Source organism: Schistosoma haematobium, chromosome 2 (assembly GCF_000699445.3).
Source record: "Schistosoma haematobium chromosome 2, whole genome shotgun sequence".
Classification (NCBI taxonomy): domain Eukaryota; kingdom Metazoa; phylum Platyhelminthes; class Trematoda; order Strigeidida; family Schistosomatidae; genus Schistosoma; species Schistosoma haematobium.
The window spans coordinates 20041130-20064503 of NC_067197.1; the positions used below are offsets into that span (position 1 = coordinate 20041130).

Consider the following 23374-nt stretch of genomic DNA (forward strand, 5'->3'; position numbering starts at 1 on the left):
CGAAAGTTGATCATCAAGTGTACAAATGGCAATAGACAGTCGTTTAATAAAAAAAATTTCTGTGAACCCTTTTTATAATCGATAAATTCGATTTTTAATTATTTCCTTGAAGACGCTCAATATAACTTAACAAGAGGAACATCGGAGTAATAACCAAGTTTATTCAATGAGAATTTTGCAAATATAGATCGTTTTTTATGAAAATCTAAATTCAAATTTATTATTTAATAACGTTTTGACACTGATTTATTTTCATATCAGAGAACACACGTTATGAATTGTCGAAAAGCATAGACGTTTATAAGGATTGACATTAAAGACTAATCCGTGTCGAGTAGAGACAGATATCTACCTCAGTACAATGGAATATGATCGCGCAATTTCGTGAATTGGTTGAGGTTAGACATCACGACTATTTGATGGCGGCTCAGATTACTAGAAAAATAGATATTTCTTCATGTCTAAGGTTCAAAGGTGGAACCTCAACGTCAATAATTCACTTCACATGTGTTGACTTCTTAACACTTTAATATGTTTCATAAAAACACACAGTTATTATTATTTTTTAAAATGTATTTGAACATCATAAATGAAATCAGTTTTTTTATTTATCATTTGAGTTAGCAACAATTAAGATAAACGTCTGTTGTACAAAATATACTTACCGTTTACAATTACTTGTAGTTTTGGAGACCATGAACTCCATCCAATTGTATTACGAGCTCGACATTGATAAAATCCACCATCATTTTCTTTTACATTATCCCATTCATACCAATAAATAGTGAAAGACTACAAAAGTATAAATTATGAAGAATATCGAACTGAAAAAATTCATTCGTTTACCTTTTAAATTCTCTAAAGGTTTTGTTCATTTGATTAAGTTTTATTTTTCTGACTTTATTTTGATTTAAATATGACATTTTATTACTGACTAAAGTCATTAATGTAAATTGTTAATGTGCTAGTTTCAAATCACAGTGAAACAAGTATCCATTGTTTTCTGCTTTTTAAATATTCATGAATTGATATAAGAAAGTGATGAATGTGATCTCGAAATTTCGTTGTATGAATTACATAAACCTAATTCCACTTACAACAGAACTGAAAATCGTAATTATCTACTTAAATTAAACTTAATTGTACTGTGTAAATTATTTGTAGTCAATATGCTATTTTAGTTAATTAGTATTTTGAACTGCTAATAATTAATAGTTAGATTCGTGAGTCATTTCGTCTTAGTGTAGGACTCCTCAACAGTGCATATCTACAGTCCTGCGACCGTAGAATTTGAACCCAGGACCTATCGGTCTCGCGCGCAAGCGCTTAACCTCCAACGGTGTTAATGTTTAGCTTCAACCAATCCACAAAGTAAATTGATTTCAATGAAATTTTCAATAAGTATAGCTTTGAGCATTCACATTCAACACCGGATGATTTTTCTGTACCTAATTTATAAGACATCACATGTATACTGTTTTGAATAACTTGTACTTTTATTGACACTTAAATGAAACCGCTAAATGAAATGTAATAAAGTTATGCTACATATATTTTTTACATAAATAAACACACTTCAATAATGAAATGACGGTTTTTTTCAAATTGTTCAATATTATTAGCATTGTATGATACACTGAGGCTATGAATTAGTTTAGTTTGATATTATATATAGATGCTTGCCGTAAAATGTACATAACCAAATCATTATATTTAACAGCGTAATTAATTGAAACGTGACATGTGAACTAAATTAATTACTTTAAAAAATTAAATGTAATGCTCAACTAAGAGTTATTCAGAAACTATACATTATTCAACATTGAATCTTTTTCTGTGCATTGAAACTTATATGGGTTATTTCTATAGTTGAGATCATCAATCAATTAAAGCTAGACAACCATGAAAAACCTGGAAGCACTGGATGGCTGTTTCATCCTAGTATGGGACTCCTCAGTAGTGTTTATCCGCGACCCTGCTCCCCGCGAGATTTAAACCCAGGACCTATCAGTCTCGCGCGCGAGCGCTTAACCACCAGACCAATGAGCCGGCCAGCATCCAACGGTGTTAATGTCTAACTTCAACTAGTCCACAAAATTGGGCGACACATCCACCACTTTGTTCAGTGAGTTACTGGCTCACAACAGACCCGGTTGAACTCCATTGGTCACTGCTTCTTACTAGAACTCCAGGATATACCTCTTGAAGCCAGTCACTAGTGAGCATATATTGATTAGTATGAGGTTGATTAGTTCCAGGTTTTCCATGGTGGGCTAGCTTCACTTGACTCATGATCCCAACTATTGAAAAAATTTCATATAGGTTAAGAATAATTTCAGATAATACGTGTCACAAATATAATAAATACTGAATATAAGCGTTGGTGCGTGATAAATATCAATGAACTGTGAGAAAGAATGTTTCTTTTTAAAAGATCTATGCAATCAAGTGATGTAATATAGGACAATAAGATACTTTATACTTATGTAACAAAACGTGCTCATTATTCAACAAACATGAATGAACATATGTTTAATAATATTGTAATATGTACTCCTTTCCAATAAATTCGACAATTGCTATATAATAAAATCAGTTCAAGCTACAAACCCTTTCGAATAATCACTACGGTAATATAAAAAGTACGTTCACAGCTATTTCAAAACTTCGCCTGATAAAAAGCATAACTGTTTAAGCTAAAATGATAAATATGATTGACTAACCACATATATTATAATAATTTTTCGTTTTTTCACTAGGATGATTTAATCATAAAGCTTGTCTATTGTGTAATAAGCAAATATTGTTGTCTCAAAATTATTCAATTGAATAAACAATAAATGTACTTTAATGAAGTACAGGATGGAGTTTGATCAGTAACATCTGAAAGTTAATGTTAAAATGGTGACTGAGTAAGGAACTTTTGTCAACCCTCGAAATGACGAATATTTCATTTTTGTTGGCATAATCCCTTGTCATTGGAAAAATTAAATATTGATGTAAGACTGTAGTAATAAATAATAATAATAATAGCTAAACTGATTGCTATAAGTTTTGTTACAGTAGATAGTTCTCCCTATCAATTATACGATATTTCAGTAAATTTCATTTTAAAATACATTTAGATTGTAATCATCGGAAAACTATATTCTATAAAATTTTACTCAATAGTCAGTATTTCTAGATTCTTTTTAATAGTGTAAGTTGACTAACAGCTTAGGCGGAACATCTATTATTTTACTCATCAAATACTTTTAACCTATGAATTTTGTTAATCCTTTATTTTTTAAAAGAATATACAAAGAGAAGAGTTGATCAACAAGAATAGTATTTCGGTCTGAGACTTCCAAAATTTGGTATAGACATAGATTGTCAATCTTTCATAATATCTCATGAGTAAATACAGTTCGTTTACACCATTATTCCTCCAAACAAATATAAAAAAAGAAGCTCTATTACAAATGAAGGTCTCAAATACGCTTAAGAAAGCCGCCGTATATGAGTTTAAGTTTTGCTAAACAAAAGAGAACACACATATTATTTTAACATAAACTCAGTAATCTGAAGCATATCACACTATTTGGCAAATCAATTATAGGATCCTTCAGTACGTACTTTACCTTTTACTTCACATCTTCACATATGGCTATTGCCTAAATATACATTTGGGAAACATTTTTATCATTCCTTAACTATAGCATATTGCGGAGAAGTTTGATCTTTAAATATTAGATAATTATTAAGATCAATGAGATAAAGGAATTAACATTTTTATCATTATGTTTGTCATAAAAACTCAATTTATACTTACTGAACTGGTATTCTCATCTCTTAAAAGTTGTTCAACTGGTAAAATTGTACCCATAGTTTTAGAATTTTGTTGAAAATTATTAATTATTACATTAGAATATGCTTTTATTGATGAATTTACTAATTTACGCCATTCAATTAAATCAATAGAAGGTGTTGCATCAACAATACATGGAATACGTCCTGGACCATTTCTACCCAAATATATTGGATTTATAGAGTTGTTAAGTTGAATATTTGGAATGTCTGTAATTTAAAAATGAAATGTTATTTATCTAAATAATAATATCAAAATGACAAACTTTAAAAAACAACTGTAAAAGTATATTTGTCAAATAGAATGAACACTAAGATTTCATATTTCCATTTATTTATGGTTCTAGTAATAGTTCAAAAGGTAGATACAAACAATTTGATCAGTCAAACTGATCATACATTGCCTTGTACTAAGATGAAACCAGTAAATCAATAATTTCTTTTTGGTAAATCAATCATACGGTTTATTATTACTTTTTTGTGACTAAAACACTGTAATATACATATCCACGATTCTTATATTTCAATAGTACATACTGTGGTGCGTGCTACTTACGTTGACACAAGTTGCATATAACGGGTGTCAGGAATGTAATGTCTGGCAGTAGAAGATTGAAAAAATCAAGAAAGGAAGAACAGGAATAGAAAGCAACTAGTATAGAAATGCAAGAACAATGAAGTCCGAGACAATTATTGAAAATTTCGCAAACTAGGTATTATAGTATAGTTTTTCTATGTTACCAAGTAACTCTGTAATGTCATGCTAAATATTATTCGGTCGTCTTCACCGGTGTTCTCCTTCACTACAATATTAGTATGTAATTTTTGGATAAACCATCTTCAGTCAGTTTAAAAAGTTTCACATTCTAATTGATTAAACTGAATTTGTTCTAAAAATAAATTATCAATATTTTTTTTCTAAAGAAGTGTGAGAATTTCGATCGGAACTAAGTCAACAGAACATTAACCAATATCCATGTAGAATAGAAAGGAACAATAATGACTAAAATCACTAAACTGTATGTGGATGAAAATGTCTTATTTGGTTTATTGTTTACTCTAATTATGTATCATGAGAAAGAATTTCGACTTTTGAATGTTGATATAGTAGGCTACATGAAATTTACCATTTTTTTTACATTTACTTTCATAATTATTGTTACAAATTTGATTTAATTCCCTGTTATCAACACAATATATTCAGCTTAAATAGGCGTTAACATGAATAAACAAAGTTTAATATATATATTTATGATATTCACAGCATTTACAATTTTACGCTTAATAGCATTAATGTTGATAAACGAATTAAATTGAAGTGTTATAGTGAGTACAGTAACTTAATTAGTGCGAAAAGTACAATAACAAATTTTCACCAACATTTAATGATAGAGTTTTTATTGTTTGAGATTATGAGAGAGAGATCTTTGTTATATTCATTGATTTGTTTCCCATTATATTGTAAAACTAATATGGACCAAATGCTTAAAACCGTATACAAATTACACAAAAAGAATCTGGTTCAATGCTGAATGTTTCAGAAAATAAGTGACTTTTTCAAGAACTTTAAAGGTAAAACTGAGTAACTTTCTACACAATTTACATTTTTATAAATAAAATGAAATACTTCATTGATTATCTCAAAGAAACGAAACTGAAAAAGAGTTATATTGATCCCAAGTAAACATCTAATTACTTTCTGTTGATGAATCACGACAATGTACATCATAAATGCATGAGAACGAATACACTGTCTGTTGAAATGGTTTTAATGTCACTAAATACACTACATTTGCCGAATAGTTATATTGTTCACAATTCGAAACGGTCATGAGTTTATTCAAATAGTTTATTTGTTGTATGATGTTTCCAAAATCTATATGCGTGTCAAATAATCTGACACTAAAACATTACAATTTGTAAAGATATTCTAAAGGGATCCTAATTTGAGTGTGTCCTTGGTGAGTGTGTTACTCACTAACTAGAGTGAAGGATATTTCACTATATAATGAACTGAATGAATTTCAAAATATATATTGCTGGATATCATCTCGGTGGCTTAAACACAGCATGTTTATTACCAAATTAAATCTCTTGAGTTCAGTTCATGATGGTACTTTGGCGGTTTGAAGCTAAAAAGTGCTGAAATAAAGCAAAACAGAAATTTTGTTCTTTCTGCTTTTTAGTTTACCTGCAGTTAAAATCAGTCTGTTAAATGATCAGATTCAGCCTAGACTTATCTTAAATCTCTCAATCAAGCCTGTATGTTGTGAATTTCTTCGATTTTTAACAATCACAGAATTTAAAATTGATTGTTAATACACCAGTTAAATTCTGGTTACGATAAAACTAGTTAACATGAATGGCAAAACGTTTCCCCCTCAAATCTTCTGAATGAATTCTTCAGTGATTTCAGGGGCAAAAATACAACATGAACTAGCCTTCGGAGAAACAAATTTTCTATGGCTACGACCACACATGAACTTCAATCCCAAGCAGTGATAGTATGACTACAATAGCTTGTTGTTATCAAAATGTTAGTCATCTCACAAATTATTGGATTTATATCAACCATATATATAACCATTTATATAACCAATAATAACCACCAAAATTATTTTCGGAATTATCAATATTATTAGACGCTAGATTTGAGAATCGCAAGAGGAAAGGAGTGAAAATGTTTTCATTAGAGTGGGGCCCAACATAAATTAAAACATCAAACTATAGTTCCTTAATTGTCATACAAATATGAGTAATTCGTATCATTTGCACGTTGAATACAGTAGGTAAATTGTTTCTTGTACTGCAGCCAATATAAATTTATTTAAGCCATAATACTAGGGAAATTGGCCAAATACAGTGAATTACTCCAAGTCAATTTTTTTATATTTTCGTCATCTATGTCAAGAAAGTTCTCAAATGATACAGAATGAAGCAGATTTATCAAAATACTATTTTGATTCATAACTTATTTTGAAAGAATTACAATAATTTTGATTAGACAAACATTAATTTTATGCCACTAATATAATAAAGCACAATTAATAAAGTAACAAATCTCATTTAAACATTTAGAGAAAGATGCTTTAGTTATTCTATTCTCAATTATAATTAAATTTTATCTAAGTGATAACGTCTTTGAATTGAACTTTGTAATGGTGGGAAAAATTTGTGGCTCAGGTGGATGATTTTGATAGAGTTTTGTTCTGTGAGCTGGATGGTTTGATCATGATCTTCCATCGTTCTTATGAATGACATCATCAGCAGGAACTTCAGGTACTTGTCTCTGAATCCCATTAGATTTAAATCCCAGTTAATTTTACGTATATCCAAAGATAAAGTAATATTAATAATTCGATTACCAAATAATTTTGGGGATAGATATATTTCCATGAATTGATTCACTAGACCACATGTATGAAATACAAAGACTGTAGAAAGTATGCATTATACATGACATGTGAATTGATTCGGGAATGAAACGCCGAATAAGTGGTCGATTTAGTTAATATATCTATGCATTTATTACGATAAACAGATAGGCAGATAAAGATATAATCACGCTTGTATTAAAAATGTACAGGAAATAGTTAGTGATGAATAGCAAAATAATTTATAGGCTGAAGATAATGCATCTGATAGTTAAGCGAGTGTCCACCACTATACTTGTTCAAACAATAGTCAACATGCGTTGAAGTGTACTCTGGGAGAATACTGAGATTGCCGCAAGATAATAGATTCAAGAAGAGGAAGAAATCAGGAAGAAGCGCCAGAAGTAGATAGGACACACATTGAAGAAAGCAATCAACTGAGTTACTAGGCAAACCCTGACTTGGAATCCTCAAAGCCAAAGGAGAAGAGGAGGACCAAAGAACACATTACACCGAGAAACGGTGACAGACATGAGAAGAATGAACAATAATTGAATAGAACTAGAAAGGAAGGTCCAGGACAGAGTGGTTTTGAGAATGCTGGTGAGCGGTCTTTGCTCCATTCGGTGGTAACAGGTGTAAGTTTGTAAGTAAGTAAGCCCCAAGATAACTAATTATAGAAATATCATAAGAAAATGAAATTGATCATTTTATATAGGTATAATGTTGAATCAAGTAAGCGCCAAATGATATCAGTACAGTGAAACATCAGTATTTTGACGCTGATTAGAGTATCGTTTTTTAGCGTTCATGACTCGGATATAAAATACAAATTGATGAAACCGATTTAATAATAAACTAGAAAAAGGAGCTGAATTTTTTTAGGGTATCGATATTAACAGGTTAATATCAATTGTTAGGTAACACACACCAACGAATTCATAATCATTACATAATACACAATATTTTATCATGCTTTCCATTGACTTCCTCATAAACTGATATCAAACATTATGTAAGATACTGAATAAATGATTAGGTAATTATCAGAGGGGTTTTTGTGAAGATTTTAGTCATTTCAATAGATGAAATCATGAGTCAATTGAAGCTAGAACACCATGGAAAACCCTTCTGATAATAATCATCTGCTCCCTAGTGACAGACTTCAAGAGGCATTTCCTGGAGTCCTAGTGAGAAGCCGTGACCATGGAGTTCAACCAGGTCTTTTGTGAGATATCAGCTCGCTGAAGACAATGGTGTAAGGTGGCACAATATCATGGACTGGCTGCAGTCAAACATTAATACCGTTGGATGCCTGCCGGCTCAATGGTCTAGTGGCTAAGCGCTCGCGCGCGAAGCTGATAGGTCCTGGGTTTGAATCTCTCGGGGAGCGGGATCATGGATGTGCACTGCTGAGGAGTCCCATACTAGGACGAGACAGCCGTCCAGTGCTTCCAGGTTTTTCATGGTTGTCTAGCCTCAATTGACTCATGATTTAAACTATTGAGAATAAATAATTAATAATAATTATAATCAATATTAAGCTTCTTTTAAATCAAATTCTTTCCAACTTTTACGTGTTTATGATAAAGGATACCTTGAATAATATCAAAGAAATAATCCTTCATAATCTTAGTTCTTAATAGAAAGCTTTACTGGAGGGCATTTATTCATTTACATTGTTATCTTTCAGAAATCTGTATTGTTTCTTAAAAATATAATATATTTGCCTTTTCATAGTTGAACTACTATATTATTTGTATAAAAAATATATGTAGGTTTATTATTATTGTATTAACATAATTTATAAAAATAATAGAGAGTAATTCATAATATACAAACCCAAAAACTAACTATTTTGCGTAGTTATCTTATTTTTTTCAAGATTTTTAAAGTCATGGAACCAATTCAGAGATGTTACAAGTTCTATTGAATCACATCAAACGAAGTTAGAAGAAATTTTCGGTAGTTCATTTAGTGGATGTTGTTAGAAGTGAATCATTTATGTGAATTGTTTAATCTATTAATGCTGAAAAAATAAACACACCAAGGTTATTTTCATTACGTGATTATAGATTGGAAAACTATTACAATCACGAATGACCATTTAGTCTAGACTCGTAACTCCTTTGGAGTATGAGAAAAAAAACCCAACTATTATAGTTTTCTGCATATGTATGTAACCAGGTGTAGTCAATTTTCTAGTTTAGTTATCCAATTCGATCACTTTTTTCCATCAAGATCTTTGAGTATACATTCTGTCTTGAAAACCATTTTGTTAAACCTTTAGCCAAATTATTAAATAAATTCGTGATAATTTCTTACTAAGATTTCCATGGTAGATTTAGAAGTTGAGACTGTCTAGACTCTAAAGAAGATGATTATTTCTTTAGTTTATTATTTTTTTCTCAACAGTGGAACTGATATAATTTGATATATGTTACTAACCATCTAACTAATGACCTTATACATCAAAATCATTATATTAGTAATTAGTTTTAATAAAAGCAATCATAATTTGCAAATATATTTTTTCTTAGTAACTCATAATACAAAGCAATTTGTCTATGCTGGTCGATGTATATAGTTTACTAATTAAACTTAATTAGGTAAATAATTAGATTAAGAAAATTATATTCCTTCTATTCTATTTATTATTTATACTATGAATTACTACAATTTATCAGACAACTATGAAAGTAGAACTTTCTAGCATATATTAGCCAATGAATGATTATCGTTTTGAAATTTAAACTGAATAATAAACTTCAAAAAGTTGTTCATACAACGTTATTTGTACTTATAATACACATTTCACTGATACTTGCTCTCAAACGCCATGATACGACCGAGGGTGAGGAGAGTTAACTCTCCCTCTGGAAATGCTCTCACTAGGCCAAGCAGATACAGCTACTACTAGAGAAGTCCTATTTACTGCCTTCTCGTGGTGGGGGTGTTGTTTATGGAATTGAGAAGACAAAAAGCGAATGTCTGGTGCTTTATCTGGATTGGTGGATATGGAGGATCCACCTAGGGAAGTTGGAAAACCCTGATTCTGAAACGATGGTGCATATAGGCTCCAGAATTCCGAGAGAACAAATGATGTATGAACCAATTATTGGTCACCGGCTACCATGGGACTGCATCTCATGACGTTGCTGCACTGCCTTGTGGATCAGACCTTCATGTCGAAAGCTCCGGACGTGGCCCCCTAAGAAAACCACGTACTTCGGTCTGAGCACCTGAGTAGTATCACAGCCCACACACAAATCAAGTGACTTGTGTGGCGCATATGTTTTCGATGCCCTTTGTATCAATATTTATGTGCTCAAATAAATAAATAATATACGTGCAAGCATTAAATTCCAAACAAATTAGATATCTAATTATAATAATAGATCTTAGATGTAATCTTGTGCTGCTTTATACTGAATAGCGAATTAAACCTGTCTAGTTGCTGTCTATTTGAAAGATAATTTGATTGATACTGCTAAATCTAATGGTCACTGATATTTATCTGTCTGCACTTCATAAAATTTATCTAAGGATACAATTTTCCATTCCATTTTTCTTCAGTCAAACAACAAATAATACTTCAAAATTTCAATGATTACCATACTAACATACATTGAACATTTAACCAGGCAGATGCTTCTAAATTCTGTTTCACTTTTTCATGTTCTTCATTATATCCATGTTCACGATTGCGTAAATATTCAGATATGAAATCAATTTGTCTTTGATTATTGTCATTCTGTTCAGTTGCCAAAGGTTTCATGTAATTATGTTGACTGTTTGAATATTTGAAAGCTACTTGACATGTATAGATCCCAGTATCATTACGATTAATTTGCGTAAGATATAAACTACCATTTTGTAAAATTTGATAACGATGTTGAATATCTGGTTGTAGATTTATATCTACTTTATTTTTTAACCTATAAAGAAAGTCAGAAATTCACAATACATATTTCTTTTATAAACTGTAATAACTAAAGGTAATGACTTTTAAATTGGTTGAGTTATTCATTAATGAGATAATCTGAAACCTCGTTGAAATGTATTCATATACATTTTTAAAAAATCGACATAACAAACAGCTATATGAAATTCGTATGTTCTAGCTAACAGATTCATTATAACGAAATGTTGAAAAAAATGATCCCGGAGGCGGGATCATGGATGCGCACTGCTGACGAGTCCCATACTAGGACGAAATGATTTTCCAGTACTTTCAGGTTTTCCATGCTGGTCCAGCTTTAACTCAACTATTAAGTTACTACGATCTCCAAAAAACCCTCCTTGACAAAATTTTTATTATTTGGTGATCCTCATTTTCAACGTCCGTCAATTTACAATATAGAGCCAGGATTACGTAATTCCATTTATGATGTTTATCTCACTTCTAACATATAACAGCCATCGATATAATGTTTATATAAATGGTAATAAGAACGTACAACCAACTATTGTCTGAAAAATTGACGTGAATTTAAAGAAACATAATATTGAAAATAATATTGAACCAGTTTCTAAATAAAACAACTTTATATTCAATTTCTGGTACCACATAATTACAATTATTGACTGATATTAGCTTTATTTGTTCTGTCATAATAAAACTGTAGCACGTTGAAGGATTGACAGTGTTTTAGAGTGGCTAGTGATAATGATTACGATTATTATAACAATTTTTACAGTTAGAAGATATACCAAAACGGATGCTGTCATCGCGTTCACAATTTTTACAGAAATAAAATATGATTTAATACTTACCATTTGTATGATAAAATATTAACCCTTTCATTTATTTGACAGTCAAAACGAATATGTTTCGCATGTTCTTGTACTGTGATATTTGTTGGTGTTTTAACTAGGAAAAAACAAAACAAAATATATTTATTTAGCCAGGTACCTTTCATAACTAAAAAATGTAATGTTCTGTAGACAATAGAGTAGATCAAGTAAAGTTAATGAAATCTCATCTTATGAGTTGGTAATTGATGAGTTCTATATGTATTAGAATATAAACGTTTCAATTTTCACATTTTTAACTGACTTTGGTTAGACAACCAATGAAAACAGGGTTAACCATACATTTCTAATTTTAACTTATTCATGATATTGTGCGAACATTTTCCATATTCACTGTTAATATTTATCTCTTTATAGGATGTTGTGTAATGGTTATGTGATGGTTCTTAGACATTCAGTGAAAATACATGTATAATATTGATCAAATTAGGTGTTTTGTCGACCTGCTAAAATATCTGGCCTACCTGTTCCTGATATTTTAATAAGTTATCTGTTTCTTTGTTTGTTTTAACAAATCATTATGTCAATTAATTGAATAACCTATTCAAGTGTGTTTGTGAAAAATTTACGACCTTTCACTGTACGAGTTACATAAATGTACAATTGAAGCTGTCTGGCAATATGCATTGAATATTATTCGGATGTTGACTTTTGTAATCCTAATTTCTAACCGGCAATCACTCAATATTTATCGACAATATCGATCAAGAAATAAGGGATGGAAACTCTGAAATATTTTGTGCTGAGAATTCTATATTGTATCAAAGATATAATACTGAATAAATCTAATAATAATAATGATAGTAATAACAATAATGAAATCTTTATCACCAAAGTAATACCACCTGTGAAGTCAATGAAAACTAAGTTATGAAGTATCAGTTAAATCTTGATGTGAATTCCTTGGTCTTTTAAATTTGTGCTAAATAAACGAATAGATTACAATAAGCAGTTTTACCAATTGACGAAAACATTTTTATCCCATAATATCCCACTAATATAAATTGAAATGTCTTTCATAAATATTAATAATAATTTACCATATAATTTATTGCTAAACTATAAAATTTAAATTTGCCCGGAAATTATCTAAGAGAAATTTTTAAAAGTAAACTATTCACAATTCGTATTGTGAGCCCAAAGTGAACATTTTTATAATCAATGTTAAACGGTTTAGATTACCTAGTCTAATTATTTTAATCTTTATTGTACCTGGATTAACTATACAATATGCCTGAATGTAAATTTATTTCATAGTATTAAAACGTTTGAATTTATGTGATTTTGTGGTGTGAGTTACTTATATCCCAATAAGTAGTATATAACGATGGTCAAACGAAGAATGTATTTTAGTGGAAGATCGAGAGGGAAAGAACGTGAACGAAGAGCCATTGGTATGAAAATGCATGAACAATAAAATCTGAGACGATGAACTCATATTTGCAAAAGGAACAGTCATGTTTGAGACAATTGATTGATATTTTGCAAACTAACTATTGATTGTATGGTCCTCAGATTTTAGTGCGATGTTTCGTAATTTTGTGTTCAAATACATTCGGTTGTCCATGCTCGAGTTCCTGTTCACTAGAATATAACCTTACTTTAAAATGAAAAGTTACGTAAAAATAGTCTTTATCTGGTTTAGAAACCAGATTTTCTGCGTGACAAAAGAAATGAAATAAGAGTAATATAATTTATACTCTAAATAAATAAAAATATTTGTAATATCCCAATGAGTAGAAAAATCAAATTTTTCGACGTTTCGTGACTCAGTGTTAGCCACCTTTTCAGAGAAAAAATAGCCAAATCAAAATTAATCCAAGTTTAAATAATACAACGGAACAACAAGAAATGTTTGGTTATTTATTCTCTGAAGAGGTGGCTCATATCAAGTCACGAAATGTCAAAAAATCTGATTTTCTACTCATTGAGATATTACAAATATATTAATGTCTTGATAACAATCTACTCAATGCTCAATTTATTCGAAATTATCAAGGCAAACCTTGGTAATGATACCTATAATACATACTCTGTATTTACTGACATACTACAGTGAAATTTATGTGAAATTGATCTGCCATGCTTAACATTTGCAGTTGAAAATGTAAGTGAGAACAACATAATTATGGATTTCATTTAAACAATTATCTGCCCTGAAAAAAAACCTTGTTAAAGATATTGTTTTAGATTCTAATTGACGTTGTTAAATTGAAAATAAGGCGTCGAATATGATTAAATACATTCATACATTACAATTACCAAAGTTTTTTTAGTTTTAAGAATAAAACAATCAAAAGAACAAATAATACTTATATTCAAACATCAGATACATGAAACATTGATTTTTAATTGTAGTAACAGAAGTTACTGCCTGATTTGTGAAGTGATTTTGAAATACACATTACCCTTCCCCAGAATTAATGTAAGTATACAACTTTACTTGCTTAGAGATATTGTAAAGTATTAGCTTAATGGTTTAAGTGATCAACTTTAAGCCACTGAATTATAAGTTCAAATCTCACTTTGTTAAGATTAATTTCAGTAGACATGTGGTTTAACAATCCTTCAGACAATATTTGTGGCTAAAAGCCAAGTATGCAAAGTTGTTTTTCGTATATATTTTACAGGATAATAACAAATTATGAAATAATCTACAATGTGTCTATCCTTCAATCAATCGCAAATACATTTATAACTTTTAATGTCCGCTAAAAATCTTGAGATCATAAATAAATTGTAATATTAAACACTTTCCTTTAAGATGACATACCGTAATACTGGAGACTCGTGCATTTACTTCTTATCAGATTAACAATTAGACACATTTGTTTATTTTATCAGGAATGTTTCTTTGAATATCATACTCTTATATAATCAAATAGAATCCATCTACTAAGTAAACACTTCAACATATTGCAATTATTACCAAAAAGATATTTCACAATCTGCTATTTCAGAAAACCAAAAATGTAACGCTAAACTATTACATGATTTTTTACTTACAGAGTTCATTTTACATTATTGATTGCCACATTTATTAATTTGGATCATTATTCTTACCTCAAAACTAAACTCAAAACATGTAAAAAATCAAGCATGACTTGAGCAAGGAAATAAAGTACCGAATGAATTGTTTTCCCTCTTCAAAAAAACCTAACAATTTTAGCTAAGTTCACTCATTTATATAGAGATTTTACTGGTATTTGGTGATTAGTTAACACGTATCATATATAACTAAGACAGTAAAAAAAAAGATTTTACACTGAGTAACTACAATCAAATGTTATCATGAACAAATGTCACATTGAACCAATAAATGATCTCCCGTTTTATTCTTTCATTAAACATTCTCTTTTATAGAGGAATATCTATGAGTAGAATCTTGCATGGAGTCAGCTTAAAGGTTACTAATCTTTATTTAATATTGGAGTTCAATGTAGAAATGATTTCGTAATTAGATGTATTATCAAATTGTTGAAATATATCATCCAAAAAGAAGTTTCGGATCAATGATGTTTTTGAGTCAATTGAACAGGTAAGTAATGTTTATAAAATCATTTCTCAACAGCTAACAATCTGATCAAGAACTAACTGGTTTTAGTCAATGAATTGAACATTTTTAGATAAATCATTAAAATAACAGACTAAGTGTCAGATCATGAATAAAAATATTTTTTATCAAAGATAAAAGTTTGAATCAATTATTTCTTTTGAAAAACAGAAAATATTTCTTTGTGAATGTTTTGTTCTAAGTTAACCATATATCAAAAAGCTATGGTGAAAATGTAGCGCCAAATTTGCATAAAGCTAATACCTTCCATACACATCTCTCAGCAATATCTGACCTGGTTTATCTAGGGAGAAATCATTATAATCAGTGGCTTAAACACGAACATCTCATCACCTCTAGGCACGTTATTCTAAGAGAATCATCCTTCAGGATTTTTTATGCAGTCAAATAAGCAGGATTGAAGGGAGGTCAAGTTGACCACTCGTACACTTCGGAAGCTATATCAGTTCATCACTTAAAGCCTGAACTCTACTTGTTAAAGTAATAAGTGCAATCTTTTATACTTCTGTTACTTTAATACCGTTTTCGGTGTGATTTCCATTTTCATTATTATTATAATCATCATAATGTTTTACGTTTTTAATCATTAACCGGTTATTACATCTATTTTTTTAGATTCACTATCCAATTCAGATCGTCTCCAAGTTCGTTTACTTCTCCGTCATATCTGTTATGTGGACAAATATATCTCATACTCATGAGCCGTAAATTGTTATCATCCACCTATTCTTCTTCAAACTCTTAGTCATTATGCAACCCCACTTTGGTATCTCCAAACAATTTAAGACTTAATTTCCCTTTATTTTTCAACAGACTCATATTTTTTAAATCACTATAGATACGATTGTACAGCTTTAGTACACTACATCGTCAAAGAGAAACTTTATTTCGTTGGTTATTCTTTATTTGTTATTGAAGAAAGGATAATTATAGTATCACTCCAGGATACGTTTGCATAACTAGAAACTCAGATTTTCATTAATAATGTTCATTTAATCATTGCTTTTAAAATTAAACAGATTTCTATCTGTAATTAAAGTAAATGCTTTTCTTTTGTACATGTGAACTAATGATGCATCAATTCAGACGGTGAATTATTCCTCAGGTTATGATCAGCCATTACCATGACTGTGAGATACACAACAATCATTAGTCTTATTGAATACTGATAGTAAATATGATAAATATTACTTTGATTTAATAAATAGTCTTCACGTCTTCAAACGTATCTTTACTCAGTTTTATAAGCTTTGGAGAAACAACATCATTTAAACAAAACCAATCACATTTTACTGTTTAGCATTTTATTATATTTCACTACTGAAATATAAACTTTTTCAGTAATATTCACTATTGAGATTAGTATTCATTTCACCGATCAATATAACATCTGAACATGTATCGATATGCATTTTATAGATATCTCACCAATAAAATACATTAGGAAAATTTCTTAAAATTCAACAAATAGATCAAGAAGCAACCAGACCCAAAACATCACAGATCTACTCAAAATTTAGTTTTCAAGCATCAAGCTCTTGGTGTTTTTTTTAATTTGAAAATGAAGTTGTATTTTAATTTTAATTTACTGACGTAAAACCACGTTTAATTCATTCCTAGACCTCAGTTAACCATTTCCATTTACTTTCTTATTCATAATAATAATGACAATAATAATAATAATAATAGCTTTCCAATTGGCCATAAATAACTTATTAAAGATTTGATTGTTTAATAACTAGCCAATTTATACTTGTTTACTTTTTGGGTGGTTACAGTAACTATGGTTTATTTATTATAAACTGAGTATTAATCATTTAAAATGATATTCTTCTTTATTGTACAACAAATTCACATTCTTATGTCATATATTCACAGTCTAGACTATGTTTTAATAAAAACTAATTCCGATTAACTCTGGAACGATTGTCTTGAAAGAAATCTTGCTGTTTCATAAAAACGATAAGTTGAAACTTTTAAGTATAACACATCTATTCCCATAGAATTTTGATGTTCACTCTCAAAAAGTAAGTGTAAAAATGTAAAGTGATTTGTTTTTCCCAATACTGGTGATAGATATTTTATGTAATGAATACAACTAATAATGAAATAAGTACACGATCACTGATACAACATTAAAACCTTTTTAATCGAAGGATAAGTAGGTTAAAATGCTGAAGTTACTTATGTAATTAGGATGTTTTAAGTAAAAACATTAGATGTGAGTTCTTAGAAAACAGTAGTAACAACAGTTCTATATAGTCACGATGAAGCTGGTCATTTCATTGAGTATAGTGAATAACTTCATTTCAACAATCAAAGCTAGTTATACTTCAAAAGTCAAACCACTAACCAAATAACTCAATACATGAATATAGATTAAGTGACTGAAGTTGTTACTAGTGTATTAAATCGCATAGAATATTTGATTGAATTATCAGATAATAAATCGTGGGACATTGAAAAAAATCCTGTTTTCTTCTACCAGTCCTTCAAATCACATATAATGATTAAAATAATTCATTTCAGAAAATAATCGGACTTTTTTACCTTTATAGCAGAATAAGTTACAATGAGGACTGTTTTAAAAATTTTCTTAAAGGGGAATTTTGGAACCATAATCGTTTTTACATTATTCTCACTTCATCTTGAATGTCACCCTTATACTTACATGACTTTTTAAAGTTAAATAAACAAGTTTTCAATAATTCGTAATTTGAAGTTAATGTTTTGTAATCATTCATTTATCAATTACATTGGGCTTGCTGTCTGATCATCAACCTATGAATGCTGTAATACTTCCATATGAATTCTTTATCTACTAGTGATTTCCATTTCATTACTCTTAGTAATAAACGCTAGCTAGCAGTGGAATCAAGGACGAGTGTTTCGTCCCTTTTGGGACACGTCAGCTGGATGTATCTGAATCCCAGAGTTGGTGAGCACTCCGGGACTTGAACCCAATAACGTTCGCTTCAAACGCCATCGCCTCATCCATTTAGCTACTAAGTCCTAATAGGCTCTAGCTTGTGAAATGGGGTCAAGTTTGGATTCATTTTGCATTGTTTGTTTGAATCTTCCTCATGATGTTTAGGACTGTAACTGATCAGTCTGTTATTGGCATATGTGCATCATGTGCGAATTGACTCAAAATTGCTTGAGTATCAACTCTGGAACACAGGTACATCCAAATGACGATTTCCGAATAGGACAAAACGCGCGTCCTGTATACCACTGATAGACACCATCCGTCTTTGCTTATGGATCAGTAACCGTTCTCATTCATGCTATCATTGGCAGTTCAAATAAAGTCAATAATAACTAGTTTTATAATTTAGTAATTTAACCATTAAATGATACCTTAAATACTGTTGAACCGCTCGAAGTTTGGGATACTGCAATCTAAACTAAATGGTTACGAAAATATGGTCAGGTTTATCATATGGATAAATGCTGAACAAGGAGTAATGTATATTTTAAATCTTTCTACAATACACAAATAAATAATGTTAATAAGCATCTTATATACTCGTGAATTCTATTGAAGAATATAGCACCTAGTAAATGTCTGTATATATGTATCAAATGACGTTGCATTAAAGTTTTGGATAGTTATATTAGAAATAAGCAATAAATATCAATTCTTGACAGCTGAAAATATGCTAAAAATCTTCCAAACAATTTGACGAAAAGTTAGTGAAAAATACTTCATGAGGAAATATAACAGTAGTCAATGAGATAAATAAAGATATTCATGATCTCAAAAAAAATTCAACAATCTCAACAACCTCATACTGATGATCTCCATATAACTTCAGAAAGGATCTAAATCGCTACTTCTGTCGTTTTGAATGATTAATTAGCATCTGAACTCATACATGATGCAATTTATTGAGTTTTTTTAAAAGAAAAAATAAAGAAAATCATAGAATTGATAAGATAACTCTTTAAACAATGAACTCATTCGTAAAGTATTGTATTATCTCAATGAGTTTAGTCAGCCTGTGTACGTGAATGGGCACTTTGAGTGAATCAATTGCAGTCCTAAACATCAATGGGAAGACTCATACAACCAATACAAAAATGAATTAATTAGTAAAGTGATTGTCAGATATAACAATATATATATATATATATATATATATATTTCGGTGTATTCATTTGAGTATTTATAGTCGTAACGATTATTTTCATTTTTATTACTGTAATGACAAAGTCTAATCTACAAACAAAACTTTAAAATCAAACAATGAATAGTAACATTTAACTAAACTGGTTTGAGCGACAGTGATGGAATCGGTGAACAATTTCATAATTTACAAATTTTTATAACCATGACTACTATACTTACACGAATATTTTGTTTTCAACTGTTTCTGCCATCAATATCTGTAAATTTGACAGTTTTTTTTGCAATGGTTATCAATAAGTCACGTTTTGTAAGGATCAATGTGTTACAATGTTTCTGTCTACTATATAACAGTCGCCAAACGCATTGTATTATACGTTTATTAAAAAAATGGTAAATAATTATTATCAAAATAAATCTAACAAACTGTAGAATTTTTCAGAACTCACTAACTAGATTATGTATACCAAGTAAAGTTTACCTGTCACACGTTTTCCCTGTTCATATGATACCATTAGCCGGAAAATGTATTCACAATAAGTAGTTGACAGTATTTTTCATTATGATTTACCATTGTCATTAATGATTTTCGGTAAAAATGATTAACCGGTTTCGAAAAAGATGTACGAAATTACTGACGTATTTCAACAACCTTTATCCCCGAATAAGGTATTTATTGTTAGATTAAGAGATACTAACCTAGTAGTTATAATTAGTATTACCTTTTTTAAAGCACAGAACAAACTGATTATTTATCTTCTAAATAATAATCTTATTATTTAGTGTTTGTAATATTCAGTGATTGAGTCATCTTTTAAGCAGTCACGTAATATAATGGACAGTTATAGTTTACAAAGTTGTCACAGAGCGTGGCGCAACAAATGGACGAGCTTCTAATAGTGTTTATTTTTTTCATGATTTTTTCAACAAATGTTACTTGAAATTATTCCACAAATTATACTGAAACTTGAAGTAAGGTATATGTTTCTTACTTGGCACACATTGGCATACAGTAACTAACTGTAACTCGTAAAATATGATCGATTGGATCATGCTATTTTTTCCTGCTCCTCTATAAAGACGAGAATGATTTCTGACTTTTCACTATTCAACCGGAGCAGAAGTACATCGCTTTAAGCTTTTACTTCTCTTGGTTTCCTCTGATAACCCTTAGTCTTGTTTTAGTTTTAAGAACTTTAAATATATCCTCTGGATCCGCTGCTAACCATTTGAAGCTTCATTAATAATCTAATGTCACTGTCAGGTAACTGCCCTTTGTAACTAAGTCGAGTCTAATAGATGTCTTCCAAGTTATCTGATGCGTGACATCATCTTTAAAGGAACATATAAAATTATTCATCTCAGAAAGCAAAACAATGGTAATGTATGATATTCTATAATCATAGGCTGTCATTCCTTTTTGAAGATATCAGTACTTTGCTTATGGTTCGTCAGCAAATGTTCATAATCGATCAACCAAATGTCCACTGGTTATTACTGTCATGGTACTTTAAATGACTTAACATTTGCTTGAAAGATATCTTGGTCATAATCGATCGATCATGATACTTTTGTAGGATATGTTAATCAACGAATCAAATCATCAGTGAAAGCGCATGCCTTACTCGACTTCTTCAACTTGATCGTAAAAATGTTTAGATAATCTAGGGATGAGTTCCAGAAAAGCATGTGGTTCAGACACGTTGTACATTACAAAATCTCACATCATTCAATTGGAAAGAATCAGAGACCAACTTACCAACAAAATCAAGCAATCTATCTAATCATACATACTTAACCTATTCAGGTTCAGAGTTTGAAGATAGAAACCAAATTATTTAATCGCATGACAATTAACGCATTTATCCATTTCGAATTATAAACACATGAAATCAAGAAATGTTACTTGTACCATCACCTTTCACATAATTAACATGGCTTTCTTATGATTGGACTTATTTGTGACTTCTCATCACATGAATACAAATTAATAAGTTTGACAGCATGCAGTACAATTTTAATATCCGTGAATTTGTTTTACACTCTAATAAAATACATTCATGAGTGACATTAGTAATATAATTTTATAACTAAAGGCCTTCAATCCCAAACTTATTTGATATACATGTTCATTACTATTACTTCATACTTGAGTTAAATTGTGTCAAAGAAGCTACTGAGAACTAATCGAACTAATGTCTTTGATAATGAACGACACTTCTGATGATATTTTAAAATAACTTTATAAGTAAACAACAATGAAAGCCGTACGTGGTTTTGTTGAGGATTAATCAAAAGAGATATCTACAATTAATCTAACTTCTAGGGGAATATTATTTATATGTTGTGTTAGAGAATAATTTTACAGAGGTAATCAATATACTTGTAAGTAGTTAACCGTATAATCTTCAAAATATTGCCACTCCTGTTGTTAGATTGATATGCCAACGATGATATGAAAAAAACAAGTTTTGTTTCAAGTAGAACCATTAAAATTAATCAACACAAGAATATAACATGTTTAAAAAAGAATGGAAATAGTAAAAGTAACTTACCAAAATAAATTTTCTTACTACCCAACATTTGTTTAGTATTATTACTCAAAATATTGTCATTATTTTTGCTAATCCATAGCCCGTTAATCAAATTAATTGATTCATGCTTTCGGTTATATTTATGATTATAACTTTGATCAGTAATACTTTCACTAAAAGTATGGTGTACAATATCCAATGAATAAATAAGCATAATCCAAATGAATAAAACGACTTCATGCTTGTACATTGTTATGGTTAATGTTTTTTGTTGTTGCTAGTCTTTCAATTACATGCTTGAGATTTCAAATTCGAAACATATGACATGATGATAAACAGAGAGTAATAATAAAAGAAATCACTCATTAGTTGAGTATTTTAGTTATATACTAAGTAAAGAGTGGAAACCTATGTTCAATGCGTGTAACTGAACAGAAAGATTGATATACATTAGTTCTAACTAACATGTTATTTGTTTAAATCAATATACAGCTATTCGGTTCGATTTCGAATTTTACGGAGAACATATCCTCAAGTTTTTCTTTTATGTATAGTGAAAGATAATGACATGAAATCGGATAGAAAACGAGTATAAATGAAAATTGATAAAATGAATGAATTTTGAATATAAACTAAAAAAAGAAATCCTATTGACCAATCAAATGCTTACTGTATTGTTAACAAAATCTCCAGACAAAAAATGTCCACAAATCCAACATAGAGATGTATTTAGTAATGAATATACAAAAGTGACAGGTTATAAGTTTATTATTATTATTGGTGTCATTATTAATACGAAAATACGCGTTATTGAAACGAGATATCACATGTTTATGAACATCCCGTTCAGAAAATAAATGTGTTTCAGCTAGATCCATCAGGTAATACATTAATAGTGAAAGATCGAATCTTTTTATAAGTAGATATTATTCAAAACACAGATGTATGAACCAAAAATATTCTTTTCAATACATTCTCTGAAGGTTCTACGTATATGTATATATAAATTAACAATCTAAAATTGGTCAGGTCTACGGTAAACACATTCCTCAGAATTATACCATGTAAATTGCGTATTGTTTGTGAAATAACATAAATTTGG

General features: G+C 29.8%; 1 protein-coding gene across 1 annotated transcript in view; it reads right to left on the bottom strand.

Annotated features, from left to right (window-relative positions):
- The window catches only part of CNTN5_10 (Contactin-5), a gene marked incomplete at both ends in the record, with an annotated part of 35592 nt that extends 13070 nt beyond the window's left edge, over positions 1–22522 (bottom strand). The window contains 5 exons of the mRNA XM_051219180.1: positions 666–792; positions 3812–4056; positions 10848–11158; positions 11997–12093; positions 22294–22522. Of these exons, the coding sequence (XP_051067738.1) occupies positions 666–792; positions 3812–4056; positions 10848–11158; positions 11997–12093; positions 22294–22522 (1009 nt within the window). The remainder of the gene's footprint in view (positions 1–665; positions 793–3811; positions 4057–10847; positions 11159–11996; positions 12094–22293) is intronic.
- Between the last annotated feature and the right edge of the window lie 852 nt (positions 22523–23374).